A 15,191-nucleotide genomic window follows, 5' to 3' on the forward strand; every position below is an offset into this window, starting at 1 on the left:
CAGTCAGAGACTCTGGAATCTACCAGAGTTGCTCTGTGCCAGCCACCACTACACCAGTTGTAAAAGGAGGCCCAGGAGGGAGCCAGCCAAGAAAAGAAGTAGACAGCAAGCAACTGCGGACAGGAGGCATGGAGAAAACGGATTCTCGCATTTAGAAATATTAGCATCTCTGTAACAATATAGTTCGCTTTCTAATTTTTTTCTCTGCAAGTGGCTAAATATCTCATCACATAACTCAGCACAGTTTTTACATGTTCTATGGGATCGGAGGGTTCACTACTGGAATGGGATGAAGTACGGTGAAGGGAAAAAGGAAATCAGTTCTAAGGACTCATAGAGGAGACTTCAGACAAAGTCTGTGATGGTGTAAGCTTTCTCCTACTGGATATAATTGACCCTATAAATTAAGACACCAGGTTCAGCATTACAGGGGGGTTTACCGCCACCTACATGGTACAGCCCCACCATGTAAGTCACTTTGTGCCATTTATCATAAGAATGCAATAAGAATAGTTAAGAAGTTAGCTATGGACCACTTCATAGCAGCACTATTTACTATAGCCAAGACATGGAAACAACCTGTGTCCATCAACAGATGAATGGTTAAAGAAGATGTGGTGTATATAGACAATGGGTTATTACTCAGCCATAAAAAAGAATGAAAGTTAGCCATGTGCAACAGCATGGATGGACCTGTAGGGAATTACACTTAGTGAAGTAAGTCAGACAGAGAAAGGCAAATATTATGTTTTTACTTATAGATGGAATCTAAGAAATAAACAATATAACAAAAACAAACAAACAAAAAGGTTCACAGATGCAGAAAACAAACTAGTGGTTACCAATGGGGAGGGGGGAGGTGGGGGGGGCAAGATAGAGGAAAGGGAGACTTCCCATGGGTTAAGAATCTGCCTAGCAATTCAGGGGACTTGGGTTCGATCCCTGGTCGAAGAACTAAGCCCTACAACTAAGACACAGAGCAACTAAGCCTGCATGCTGCAACCATGGAGCCTGCACATCACAAGGAAAGATCCTACACGACATATTGAAGATCCTGCATGTTGCAACTAAGCTCCAACACAGCCAAATAAATAATACAAATTAGTAAATACTCTTTAAAAAAAAAGATAGAGGCAGGGAGTCAAGAGGCAAGAAGTACTAACTACTAAGTAGAAAGTAAGTAAGATTCAAGGATGTAATGCACAGCACAGAATATAGAGCCAATATTTAAAAATAACTTTAATGGAGTAAATGGGGCTTCCCTGGTAGCTCGGATGGTAAAGAATTTGCCTACAATGCAGAAGACCTGGGTTCAACCCCTGGGTCAGGAAGATCCTCTGGAGAAGGGCATGGCAACCCACTCCAGTATTCTTGCCTGGAGAATTCCATGGACAGAGGAGCTGATGGGCTACAGTCCATGGGGTTGGACACGACTGAGTGACTAACACTTTCACTTTTAATGGAGCAAAATCTATAAAACTATTGAATCACAATGTTGTGAAACTAATCAGTTCAATTCAGTTCCTCAGTTGTATCCAAGTCTTGCGACCCCATGGACTGCAGCACTCCAGGCTTCCCTGTCTATCACCATCTCCCAGAGCTTGCTCAAACTCATGTCCATTGAGTTGGTCATGCCATCCAACCATTTCATCCTCTGTCACCCCCTTCTCCTGCCTTCAATCTTTCACACAATCAAGGTCTTCTCCAATGAGTCAGTTCTTTGCATCAGATGGCTAAAGTACTGGAGCTTCAGCTTCAGCATCAGTCTTTCCAAACAATATTCAGGGCTGATTTCCTTTAGGATGGACTGGTTGGATCTCCTTGCAGTCTAAAGGACTCTCAAGAGTCTTCTCCAACACCACTAATATGATATTATAAATCAAATAAACTTAATTAAAAAAAAAAAGAAGCTAGCTAGGGAGAATGCAAGTGTTTACAATGAGAGAAAGACTATCACTCTAGTGAGGTGGTTCTTAATCCAGGATCCACAAAGGGAATTTAAGGAGTCTGTGACATGGATGTGAAAACAAATTGCCTTTCTTTTACTAACCTCTACCTGAAAGACAACATCTCCTCTCATTATGAAACTAAGCAACAAACCAGTTAGCATTATCTGTCCCTGGGATCTTGCTCCCAATAGAAATCACAGATATTTTCACATTACATTTCAATTGTTGCAGATATCTTAAAATATTATTTCTATTCCTCACTTATCAGAAATTACAGTAGTTGTTAGGTCTGCCACTCTATCTTATTACTTAATGCATTAATAAAACACTGGGCTTCCCAGGTGGCTCAGTGGTAAAAGAATCCAATGCAGGAGATGCAGGTTTGATTTTTGGGTCAGGAAAATCCCCAGGAGTAGGAAATGGCAACCCACTCCAGTATTCCTGCCTGGAAAATTCCGTGGGCAGAGGAGGGCTATAGTCCATGGGGCCACAAAAAGTCGGACACAACTGAGAGACTGCACACACACACATGCAATAAAACACTATATTGTTATACAACAAACTTAACTTAAATATTTTTGATAACTATTTTAATGTTATTGTTTTCCTATGTCATCCTCTTTATGTATTTTATTAATTAAAATATATTAACTCTGAAAACGGCTTGTGAGCTTCAAAGGACTGTCAAAGATATCCATGCACAAAAGGCTATGAACCCTCAGGCTTGAGTAGGAGCCAGATGCTACTGCCTGCCTAATAGGCTCAGAGTGTTCAAGTCTTATAACTACATTCTGGGTTTTGTGGCTTGTTTGAAATTAAAAACAACAACAACAACAACAACAACAAATCTTTACAACTGAAATTCTTGCATTTGCTAAATCTGAAACTCTTAACCCTTTCTCCTTTTAAACTAGTTGTTTGATGCAAGATGAACATCCAAGGTTTCCTATGTCATATACCTGACAGATCATTCCAGAAAAGGCAGGTGACCTGAATCCATCTGGAAAGTGATTTTGGCAGCCAGGAGAATCAAGAGTGAGTGCAACCTGTGGCCCTTCTTGTCGGCACCTCCAACCTGCCTGACTGCCAGTCAAGAACATTGGTCCTGCTTTTTACCAAATTCAGCTCTCGTGCTGTGGTGTAAATTCAGGGGCAAGTGCTCAGGACAGCATGGCTTGCAGAGGAAAAACACTTCCCATGTGTATCGTTGCCTGCTTTCCTTCCCATCTGAGCAACAGAGCGGCCACGCTCTCTTGTTTACAGTCAGGAAACGAGTCCACCCAAGGTCTTCCCAGTTTCCAAAACAGGAGACAGCAGCAACAGCGCAAAGCACTCTGCAATCTGGCAATGTCAGACTCCCAGCAAACCAAGTCATCCAACCACCAGCAGGGACATCCCCCTGAGAAGGTCTCTTTACACCTTCCCTCTGCCGAGCCAGAAGCTCTGTGAGGCTTGGGCACAATCCTCAAGCATCTCTGACCCCAGAGCCCAGGACAGAACTTAGCCCACAGTAGGTTCTCTACTCATGCTTGCTGGACACTGGAGGCACAAATGGCCTGTTTTTCTTGTTTTTCATTTATTTTTATGGGTTTTTGGAAATGTATTTTGCATTTCTTTAATTACTTCTCTAGTAAGAGTAAGAAAGTTTTTGGTTATTGTTTTTTAAAACGATGGTTCACAGATGAAAACAACTCCTTGCATATAGACCCCAGAGTTGGATGCTTCTGGGGTTTGTGTCCTCAAGGAGATAAGAAGAGGCCCAGCCCTAGGGAATCCCTCACCTACAAGGGGATGTCACATCAGAGGGGACCTGAAAGGCAGGCCTAGAGGACCCAAGTCAGACAGAGGTTTGGGGATGAGCCAAACACGCCCCCAACAGCTGTGGGGAAGGGCAGATCCAGAGATTAGGAAACACCAAACAAAATGAAGCCATGGGAGCAAGGCGGGGGCAGCCCCACCCCAAAGCCCCTCTGAACACCAGGCTGGACCTTGTCCTGGCACTTAAAAGGAGTTAATCTTTCAGTCACAAAATTCTCTTAGTGTCTTATGTAACCTGCAGCTTCCCATGGGTATGAATCCAGAGAAAAAGCAGCTGTGGAGCAAAACTCAGCATTTGGCACAAAACAAATGCATCCTTTCCAAACCATCACCACCACCTTATACCCTCACCCATCAACAGGAGGCCTTCCAGGAGGAGGAGAAATCTTGTCAGAGAGGAATAAGGCTCTGGCCTAGTTCTTTACCCGGCTTCCCTGATGGCTCAGCGGAAAAGAATCAGTCTGCAACGCAGGAGACCCAGGTTATACCCTGGGTGGGAAAGATCCCCTGGAGAAGGAAATGGCAACTCACTCCAGTATTCTTGCCTGGAAAATTCCATGGACAGAGGAGCCTGGTGGGCTACAGTCCATGGGGTTGCAAAGAGTCGGACACAACTGAGTGATTAAACAACAACAACAAATAGTCTAAAACATGCAATTCTCAGAAGCTCACCTGTTGGCTGGATCACCACGGTGGCCACATCCACGGCTTTTTCTTGAATTTCTTGCCAGTTTCCCTGCTCTCCGATCCACTCGCTGACGATGCACCTGTAGGAGCCCTGGTCGGAGGACAGGGCCCGGGACACGGAGAGGCGGTACCCGTCGCTCCCCACAGTGTCCAGGCGTACGTCCCCGCCGCGGTAGCGCTGCTCATAGCCAGGGCCGGGTCGGAACCTGCCCTCGTGGGTCAGGGAGAGGATGCTCCGCCGCGCGGGGCCGCGCCGCACCTCCCACTGCAGCGCCAGGTGCGTGTGCAGCGGCGACGTGGTGGAGGCCGAGCACCGCAGCTCGAAGGGCTCGCCCTCGCGCAGGCTGGGGCCCGGGGAGGGCTGAGGGCCGGCGGCCACATGCAGGGCGTCGGATAGCACTGCGGGGAGAAAGCGGAGCGGTCGGAACACTGCTGCCCCGAGCACTGGGCAAGGGCCCGCCAACCTCCAGGCCTTGAGGGACAATTTCTTCCTCCCCTCCCCTGTTCTAATGCCCAGATGGGCCCATCTGCCCATTTCACTACATCTCTCATCTCAGCTGACATTCTGACCTGAGGAAACAGGTAGCACTAATAAGACCCCCCTGCCAGAACTGGGTGGTGCAAACTCCCTTTGGGAAGCTGTGCCTTGGGCTATACTTCTGTGACCCCTAGGCAAGTTACTTAAACCCCTCTGTGCCTCAGTTTCCTCATTTCTAAAATGGGATGACAACTAGACCCAACTCAGGAAGCTGACTGAGAATTCAACTAGATATAAGGGAAGGTTCCCAGGACAGTGCTTGTACTCAGTGATAACCAGCCATGACTGTCCAACATATCTTTGTTGGGACACAGGCTGGAGTAGGGAGCCTGGGGGATCGTCCAGAAGTTAAAGCAGTGTAATTCGCAGAGCACTAAAGTGTGGGAGAACTTCCTGCACCCCCAGGTCTAGGCAATGACTAAGAATAACTAGGTTGAGAAGAGGGTATCTGCAGGGTAGGAACCCATCAAGGAAAACCGAAGCCTTAGTTATTTATTAGGACCCATTGGGAAAAGGCTGGGTTTCTCTATAGTCTAGAAAAAGGGGGCAGGAGATCAGGCAAGCGTTGGTGAGAGCTATGAGGAAGGGAAGCCACACTTGATATAGCAGTGAGGAGGCCCCTACCAAAGAGACTGCAGGGACCACCACCTCTCAGGTTTGCCTAAGGGCTGGCTGAGAGAATCCCCAAACACCACTGTTCACCATCTCCTTGGGTTCTCCTGCCATTCCACACTCAGAAATGAATTCAATGTCCCTGAAAAGGGACTACTTTAAATAACAGAAAAAACTGCTACATTTTTAGAAGGACATATCTCAAAGTCCTATCTCTACTGCAAATGAATATAATGACTTTCTAGTATATACATCAGTCTGTGAGTCCAGCTAACACGACTCAGTTCCCAAGACCAGTTATCTCTGAGGCCATGGATATATACAGTTTTAAGACCTGTGAAGCTGAAAGCCAGAGAGACCCTAGATCATGCATGGCAGCCACCAGAGGCTCCATCTGGGCAGCCAGCCAGTCTCTTTCATGGCCATCCATCTGCTTTCCTGACCCTGAAGAAAGCCTCTCCTTGCTTCTCCTTCCAAAGACTGGAGAAGAAACAGAAAGATACTGGGGTGGGGAGGTGGGGGGGGTGGGGGGTGGGGTGGGGGGAGGGGCGGGCAGGAAGTTCCTCCTGCAGCCTCCAACTCCTGAAGATGGGCGTCACACATGGAGACAAGTGTGTATCTGCTCTAATGGAGGTGTAGCATGTGTGTGAGGACTACGGAAGCAATGGATCACTCAACTCCAATGCAAGAATGCATTAAGAGACTTTGTTCTAAAAAGACGTATTTGATTTTTGTATAGGAATGAGAAGAGGTAATAGAAGAGGTAGATTTGACATTTTAATGCTTGCATAATGGAAGTGGCTGTTTTTATCCCCTTATGAGTCTAGTCAGGGAACAGAATCTGGAATATGGTAGGAGTTAAGAAATCATTACAGAAGGAATGAATGCCTGAATCAACCCCTTCTTTTTATATCATATCATGTAGATTTTCTGCTTTCTTGATCATTTAATACACTACTACCCTGACATAATTTCTTTTTGGAACAAGGCAGGATACAAATAAATGCATAATTAAGTAATAATAATAACAACATTAATGTTTCTATTTTGCTAGCCTCAAATTAAAATTGTTTGTTCTTGCTCATTTACCAATTAGCTGTGTGATTTTAGGCAAGTAATTAACCTATGCTTTTCCATCTCCTTGTGTGTAAATTAGGGAAATACCCTGTCCTCTCTTCTTCACTGGGTTGAGAACTGAATGGGTGAGTAAATCAAACAGGACTTAGAAAATGAAAAAACAAACAAACCCAAATATTCCAGCTATGTTAGGTGTGATCACTTGCACAGCCAGGCCCACCAGCTTGCAGTGACCACATCATGCTTTCTCTACATATGACCCATATGACTGCTAGAAAACACAGGTACTTAAATCATGAAGGTCACAGAGAAAGACATGAGCTTTGAAGTATCTCTTATCCCCATAAACATGAACAGTGTCCACGTGACCACCACCCTCGCATCCCTAACTTGACGGATGCTTACTATGGCACTGCTGAGGCTTTACATGTGCTAATTCACCTTGGGGGTTTCCCTGGTGGCTCAGTAGTAAAGGCTCTGCCTGCCGATGCAGGAGACGTGGGTTTGACCCCTGGGTCAGGAAGATCCCCTGAAAAAGGAAATGGCAACCCACTCTAGTATTCTTGCCTGGGAAATCCCATGGACAGAAGAGCTTGGCGGGTTACAGTCCAGGTGGTCGCAAACGAGTCGGACAAGACTTAGCAACTAAATAACAGCAGTTCACTTTGACCTTTATGGGAGGCATTGTTTTCCAGAGGAGGACGCTGAGGCATGGGACATAAAAATGACCAGAGAGGTGACCAACGGGAGAGCCAGCCATGGAGCCAAGCGCAGGCAACCGGGCTCAGAGCTGGACTCTCCACCACACACCATGCTGCCTCCAGCTCTCCAGCCACGAGACAGTTCATATTCACCATGGAATGAAGAGCGGGACCTCAGAGGTCCCCTGGCCCATCCTCTGCCTTTCATCAGGTAAGATACTATTACTCCCTTGGACAGAGGAGGGAGCAGAGCCCCGGGCACAGTCACTCACGGCGGGGTGGCAGAGGGAAGTATGGTCCCCTGGCACAGCAATCCCCTCCTCCCATGAGGATGTACCTTTAACCTGCACTGTATCCTCATAGTTGCCCTGCACGGTGGCGTCCGTGCTGGGGGTAGAGCACTTGTAGTGGCCCTGGTCGGAGTGCTGGACGTTCTTTATGTGCAGCTCCACCGCGTCGTTGGCCGTCCGCCGCAGCAGGATGTCGCCCCTCTGCAGGCGCTCGCGGTACTGCTGGGCTGGGAAGCCCGCTTCCCACGTGCTGGCAAGCTCCACGAAGCTGCTGCCCGAGACCGAGAAGCTCCAGTCAAAGTTCTGCTCGCTGGGGCCATCGTAGTCACTGACGTTGCAGGGGATGACCAGCTCGGTGCCCACCACCCGCACCAGGCTGCCGGCAGGGACCCTCACCACGCGCCCTCGGCAAACAGCTGCAACGACAAGAAGTCAAAGAGGCAGGCTTGAATCCAGTAAGCTCTTCCCGGAATAAATGTGGCAAGCCTGGGGGCGCTTCAGCTCCCAGGCACATGAGGGAAGACATGACGCTGACCAGCACGCTGCCAGTGTCTGTGCAGAAGAAGGTTCAGCCCACCCCAAGGACCCCGAGCCAGGAATAGCCCCTGCGGTGAGTATCTCTCATGCACCAGTCTCCTAGGATCAACAGGGAGGAAGGTAAGTACTAAAAGTAGGCTAACTATAAATTTGAAGAGCTTTCTCCCTCCCGTTACTATGTAACCTACTGTGATCACTCAACGTGATGTGGAAATATTTTAGGTCTTGTGTGAAAGAAAAGGACACAGCTAATCAAGTATTTACATTTCTGCCCACCCTATATCAACCCTCTTCCCTAGAGACCATTCCCCAGGGCTCCTGAGACCTGATTTACAATGATGGATGCCAATTTTTTAAATCCTGAAGCAGCCTGCTGATAAAATGATTTAGCTCTGGTTATCTGACATTGCCTATAAATTAATTTTAAAATATGACGACTCTACCAAGTATTAATTTTCTATTTTCTGGCTCATTTCCTTCTCTCTACTCTTCACCCTGATCCAAATGCAGAATGAGGCTAGGGAAGCACAAAGTGAGAGTGTGTGTGCTCTGGCCTGTTGCTTGGCATTGGTAGGAATGCAGCAGCTTACTGGGGACGGGCCGGGTGGACACCACCAAGAGTTCACTGGCATTTCCCGCCCCAAGAGCACAGACCTCTCGGGCCTCTGGGCAAGCCCTTGGGGCCTGTCATGGGTGTCCTTTAAGATAGCGTCTTTGTGATGAACTTTGGCACATTCTTTGTAGTGAGTTTACTACCTGTGTAAGCATTTCAATTTGGACCCAAAGAACTTGCATGGTTCTTTCCTGAGGTTCTATGAATATGTCCAGCATTAAGATACACAGGAGAAAGGATGGGCTCTGAAATCAAGGGGGGTGTGTGTGTGTGTGTTTGTCTCTTAGTTGTGTCCGACTCTTTGTGACCCCATGGACTGTAGCCCACCAGCTTCTTCTGTTCATGGAATTCTCCAGGCAAGAATATGGAATGGACTGCCATTCCCTCCTCCAGGGGACCTTCCCAACCCAGGGATTGAACCCAGGTCTCCTGCATTACAAGCAGATCTTTACTGTCTGAGCCACCAGGGAAGCCCTGAAATCAAGGGGACCTAAGTTGAAATTTGAGAGACTTCTTTTAACTTTGGCTTCCTCAACAATATAATGAGGAAAGAAAGAGTCGTTGAGCTGATGAAATAAAACGGCTAGCTGAGACTCCATCATGTAAGAAGAGTTCAACCAAAGGGATCTTCTATTATTTATTTTCAATTTTGTGTTTTTGTCATTTGCTCTGGGTAGAATTGTGTCTCCCTACCACCACCTCCCCATTCATAAGCTGAAGTCCAGGCCCTCAGCACCTCAGAGTATGACCTTATTTGGGAATAGGTTGTTGCAGTAGTAATTAGCTTAACCGTGATGAGGTCACACAGAGAAGGGTGGGCCCCTGATCCAAGGACCAGTATCCTTTAAAGGTGGGGGAGGGAATTTGAACATAGATATGCACTCAGGGAGAGTGCCAGGTGAAGCTCAAGGAAGAGATTTGACTACGATCCAAGGAATGCCCTGCACCCCAGTCTCAGGGACAGACACCGAGACTGAAACCAAGTCCAAGTCCTCCTGGCTCGTTTCTGCTGAAACTTCTCAGAAAGACATTTGCACCTCCTTTGGGATCAGGGTACCAAAGGGATGCTTTGCTCTGAAGCAGCACATGGGCAGCCCTCTTGACTAGGCGAGAAAGCTGTCTATGGCAGAAGAGACTCAGGCCAACACCAGGAGAGGCGCAAGGAATGTGTCCTCCTGACAGATAGCCTCATCTGAGCCACTAGATTTGGCCACACCCTCTACATCATTCCACACTCTCGCCCATGCACACACACATGCACGTCTTCCCCAGACATTTCAATTCCTTACAATTCCACTCACATTTATGGTCCTTAAGCTAATATCTGTCACCGGCAACTCAGGGCATTGAAATAAAACATACCTACCCAGCAGTGAGGTCACCATCGCCACAGTTCACAAAAGAAACAGGCTATCTTTTTTACATTTAATTTCAGAGATGACCGGATAATCCCAAATCTCACAGAAACCCTTCAGAAGGAAGGTCACAATGGAGACCTGTAAGAGGGGTCACAGCCTAATGCTTTTTTCCTCATGCCCAGTGTCCTCTTCTATGAAGTGGACACATGACCCCTTAGGGCTTTGTAAGGCTTAAATGAGCCACAGAGCCCCCGTGACAGTGCATGAAATTCGGTAAGGCTCTGCTTTGCAGGCGGCATCTATAATAAACTTGATCACATTCATTCACTCTGCTTCCCTGGCAGGTTTACAAAGGAATTTCCTAATGTGTCAATCTTTGCAATTCCTAGCCCTTGTCAAGAGGCTGACCAGGTTAATAACCAGCTCAACAGGGCCCTTCAGCATGAGGCTATATTCCTTGTAAAGTCTCTGTCTTTATTCTTAGTGAGCAGAGCTTGGGGGACAGCCGGTTCGTCTCAGCTCTCCAGTCCTGCTTCCACACACAGCTGCCCAAATCATCTTTTAAGGCATAAATCGTGTCACTTCACTGGTCAGAAGTCCTTCACGGCTCCTCATCACCTGCAGGATTCACTCTATCTTCCAGGTCCCCTACTGTGATCCCCCTGGTTCAAGCCACCTTCCCTCTCACCTGAATTACTGCAAGTCTCCCAATTGGCTGCCCACCTGCCCTCCACTCTTAACATGGCCAAGCCATCTTTTAACAACTCAAGTTGTCTGACATCTTTACTCTGTTCAAAGCTTCAGATAAAAGGCAAGACCTCACAGGACAGGGCCCTCTTTGCTTCTCCACCCTCCTGCTCCTCCTTCCACTGTACTCTAGCCATCCTTAATTCCTAAGGCTCTTGAGCAAACAGAACTAATCCAGCCTCAGGGTTTGTGCACATTGCTAAGTCCAGAACATTCTCAGATGCTCACTATGCTCCATCATCAGCTCCACATTTCATTACAATGTTGCCTTCCCTTTCCTGACCATCTTAAAACTGCACATACCCATCCTTATTCTTGTCGTATTTTCTTGTCACTTATCAATGATACTCTTTACGTGTATCCATATATTTTTACTATTATTTATTATCCACCTCCTCCCACTAAAATGTAAGGACTATATGAGCTGCGATTTTTATCTGTTTCCTTTGCTCCTGAATGCCAGTGCCTAGAACTGGACCTGATACCAGATGTTCAGTAAATATTTGCTAAATGAGTGGATGAATAAAAATACACAAGATCCTTCAGAGTCTGGACCATGGCTACCATTCCAGCTTCATCAGCTATCACTCTCCCAGACCTTAGTGCTTAGATGCTAACAAAACGAATGACAGGTCGTTCTCTGGAAATGCCATGCTTCTCTCGTGTGCCACAGACTCTGCTTCTGGGCCTCATGCATCTGGAATTGCCATCCCAACAACCTCTCAGCCTCTTGCAAGAAGCAGCTCCAGCCCCATCTCCTGTGTGAAGCCTGCCTCACCTCCCCAGGGGTCACTCAGGCACGCCTGCCCCCACATCCAACTCAACCTGCAGAAGTACCTTCTTCCATGCTGGCTACTTTACAGTGCCACTGGGAAAAGCCAAGGAGATATGAACAGATGCTTGAAAGATCAAGTTCTAATCTGAAAATGATAGAAACCTGCGTAGTGGCATACATGAAGATCTGGGATGTCCTCTCATCTGGGCAAAGCAAGATTTTGAAGCTGAGAGAACAGAATTTCAGCTTGCTAACAGCAAGCTGGTATTTAGCACATATTTCCTTTAATACTGTTAGATAACAGTTAATAATATTTAAAAAGAAATACAACTTGTGAAACATAGAGCAGATGGCTCTTTCAGAATCAAAAAGAATATCTGCAAAGTCACACATTGCCAACTTTAGTTGAAACCTCTCGTAACAGCTGATAACTAAGGGAAAAAGAACAAAACTCTCCTCTGGTTTTCCAAATTCTACCAAATTTCACATGAAGAGTCCCAAACACTTTGGCACCTGAACTGTATTCATTTCACGTTCTAGAAAAATATCTTTACTAAGAAATAATTTAAAATTGCAGTTTCATTTGTTTTCAGAGATCAATATAAGAGACCTTCACGTGAGATACATTTCTTTATTAGCCTTAAAAGGACTATTGAGGGCACTACTGTGTTGTTCAGTGACACAAGAAAACATATGATAAGACTCTTAAAATTTAGTACCTGAACTCCTGTTGACGGCCTACTGTGTGCTCTTTCCCCAGAAAGTAAGAACTACATAGGCATCTCTCAGGCCAGAAACCACAGCCCAAGTACCTTTGAAACTCAACACAAAATTAGGGCACCTTAATAGCACATTTTGTGCAGTATATTAAGGCTCTGATGCTAAGGCTCTTCCTCATAATCTCAATTACTAAGTGGACCAGTACCACATCACCATGCCCCGACTAGATCAGACCTTCTTACATAGGTCTCAGAACCCTGCACTGCTTCCTAATCCCTGTTTTTAAAATTTCTGCCTAAACCTCCCAGCAATCACACACACACACACACACACACACACACACCTGAATACAACTGGGACTACTAACTTCGTCATCTCTCTTTTCTCTATTCCAACTTCCAAGTCTTGTTTTCCCCATCATATATAAAATTCGCGTGTCCTTTTGTACTTTGGGCTTCCCTGCTGGCTCAGAGGGCGAAGAATCTGTCTACAATGGTGGAGACCTGGGTTTAATCCCTGGGTCTGGAAGATCCCCTGGAGGAGGACATGGCAACCCACTCCAGTATTCTTGCTTGGAGAATTCCCTGGACAGAGGAGCCTGGCGAGCTCTATAGTCCACGGAGTCCCAAAGAGTCAGACACGAATGAGTGACTAACACTTTCACTTCTGTGCCTTAGCTTCAAGCAAATCTAGTACTAAATATGATAGTGAAATACGGAAACCATCACAACTTAACTTTCTAATAATTGTCTCTTTCCTCTATAACTTCTTTTGCCATCTTTTGCGTCTCCTGTACTAGCAGGCAGATTCTTTACCACTGCACCACCTGGGGAGCTGGGGAAACAAAAATTGAAGTTCTGAGTTCACAAAGGAAGGTGGACTATAGTAAACACCCCAGAATGGAATACAGCAAAGCTGAAGAAAAAACCTGCTCTATTAATACTGAAATCTCATCTCAAAACATCTCAATTCCTCATTGGGTGACAGTGAGTTTCTCTTACTCTTTAGCCTGCTAAGAAAAAAAGAAAGTACATCTTGTGAAGAAGATGGCATCATACAGAGCCTCTACAACTTTTCAATATTTAATCAAAACCTACCAGACACCCCATATGACAGCAGCAAATGACTGAAAACAAAAGGCAACAAAACAGACAATAGAAACAGAGGCACAGGGACCCAGATACTGGTGTTATCAGACATGGGCTTAAAATAACTACAATTAATTTACCAAAGAAATAGACAACAGGATTTCATTTAACTTAATCTATTAAAATAATCAGATAAAAATCTAGAACTAAAAAAAAAAAAATCTAGAATTAAGAGCTCAATAAATCGGTTTGATATCAGATTAGATGCAGAGAAAAAAGTCAGTATACGATATCCAATCCTGGAGAAGGAAATGGCGAGCTACGCCAATATTCCTGCCTGGAGAATTCCATGGACAGAGAGACCGCTGGGCTACAGTCCATGGGGTCCCAACAGTAGGACATGACTGAGCGACTATCAGTCACTCATAAGATATCCAAACTGAAGCCCAGGGTGTAAAAAAGATTAAAAATATAGGAAACAGTCTAAGAGACACATGAGAGATAGCAAAAAGGCCAAACATGTAACAGAGACCCAGGATGAGAGAGAAAGAAAGCGATAGAATTGGGCGGAATTAATTTCTGAAGAGATATGCCACAGATTCAGGAAGTACTGCGTATCAGAGGCAGTGCAAATACGAAGAAAACCACACCTAGGTGCACGACTGTAAAACTGCTGAACAGTAGAGAAGGGAGCAACGATACGATGATTCTGACTTTCAATAGAAATGATGCTCTTAAAACAATGTAATGACATCTTTAAAGTGATGAAAGAAAGTAACCACCAACTGAGAATTCTACACAGAAACGCCAAAATAAATTTTAAAAGGAAGGCAAAATAAATATGCTTTCAACTAACTCTCAACAAGGGAAAGAGAATTAATAAAAAGAAATAGTAACAAAATACCAAAAAGATATACGAAAGGGCAGTCTTCAAATAGGAGAAGAATGATCCCAGATGGAATCATGGAGATGTACAAAGACATAAAGGGCAATAGAAAGGTTAAGTGTGTGGGTAAACCTACTGAGTGGGGACTATATAATACAATATTAATCATGTCTTCGGGAATTTAAAATATATGTGTAATTAAAATATATGACAACAGCAGCACAAAAAATGAGGGAAAGAATGAAATAAATGGAGACTAAATGTTTTCTAAGGTCTTGCATATGATAAAAGGATCATCGGTAGACACTAATAAGTCAACAATATATGTTTAATCTCTAGAATAATCATAAAAATAAAAGAATAGATAACAAACTAAAGAGAGAGGGATAATAAAAATTACTTGATCAGGGACTTTTTTGGTGGTCCAGTGGTTAAGAATCCACCTGTCAATGCCCAGGACATGGGTTTGATCCCTGATCCAGGAAGATCTCAGATGCTCCAGACCAACCAAAGACTGCATCATGACTACTGAGCCAGGGCTCCAGAGCCCTCCAGGCACAACTACGGAGCCCTCTACCACGACTGAGACCGTGTGCTGTTATTAATGAAGCCCATGCAACCCCCTCCAGTATTCTTGCCTGGAGAATCCCATGGACAGAGGAGCCTGGCAGGCCCCATACAGTCTATAGGGTCACAGAGTCAGATATGAGTGAAGCGATGTATGATGCACACATCTAGAGCCTGCAAGCCACAACAAGAGAGCCCACCACATTGAGAAGCCCATGCACCACCATA

General features: G+C 45.5%; 1 protein-coding gene across 1 annotated transcript in view; it reads right to left on the reverse strand.

Annotated features, from left to right (window-relative positions):
• The window catches only part of PTGFRN (prostaglandin F2 receptor inhibitor), an 81,829-nt gene that overhangs the window by 39,333 nt on the left and 27,305 nt on the right, over positions 1 to 15,191 (reverse strand). The window contains exons 2-3 of the mRNA XM_055584620.1: positions 7,720 to 8,088; positions 4,440 to 4,853 (exon numbers count right to left, since the gene is read on the reverse strand). Of these exons, the coding sequence (XP_055440595.1) occupies positions 4,440 to 4,853; positions 7,720 to 8,088 (783 nt within the window). The remainder of the gene's footprint in view (positions 1 to 4,439; positions 4,854 to 7,719; positions 8,089 to 15,191) is intronic.

The sequence above is a fragment of the Bubalus kerabau genome, chromosome 6, assembly GCF_029407905.1.
Source record: "Bubalus kerabau isolate K-KA32 ecotype Philippines breed swamp buffalo chromosome 6, PCC_UOA_SB_1v2, whole genome shotgun sequence".
NCBI lineage: Eukaryota > Metazoa > Chordata > Mammalia > Artiodactyla > Bovidae > Bubalus > Bubalus kerabau.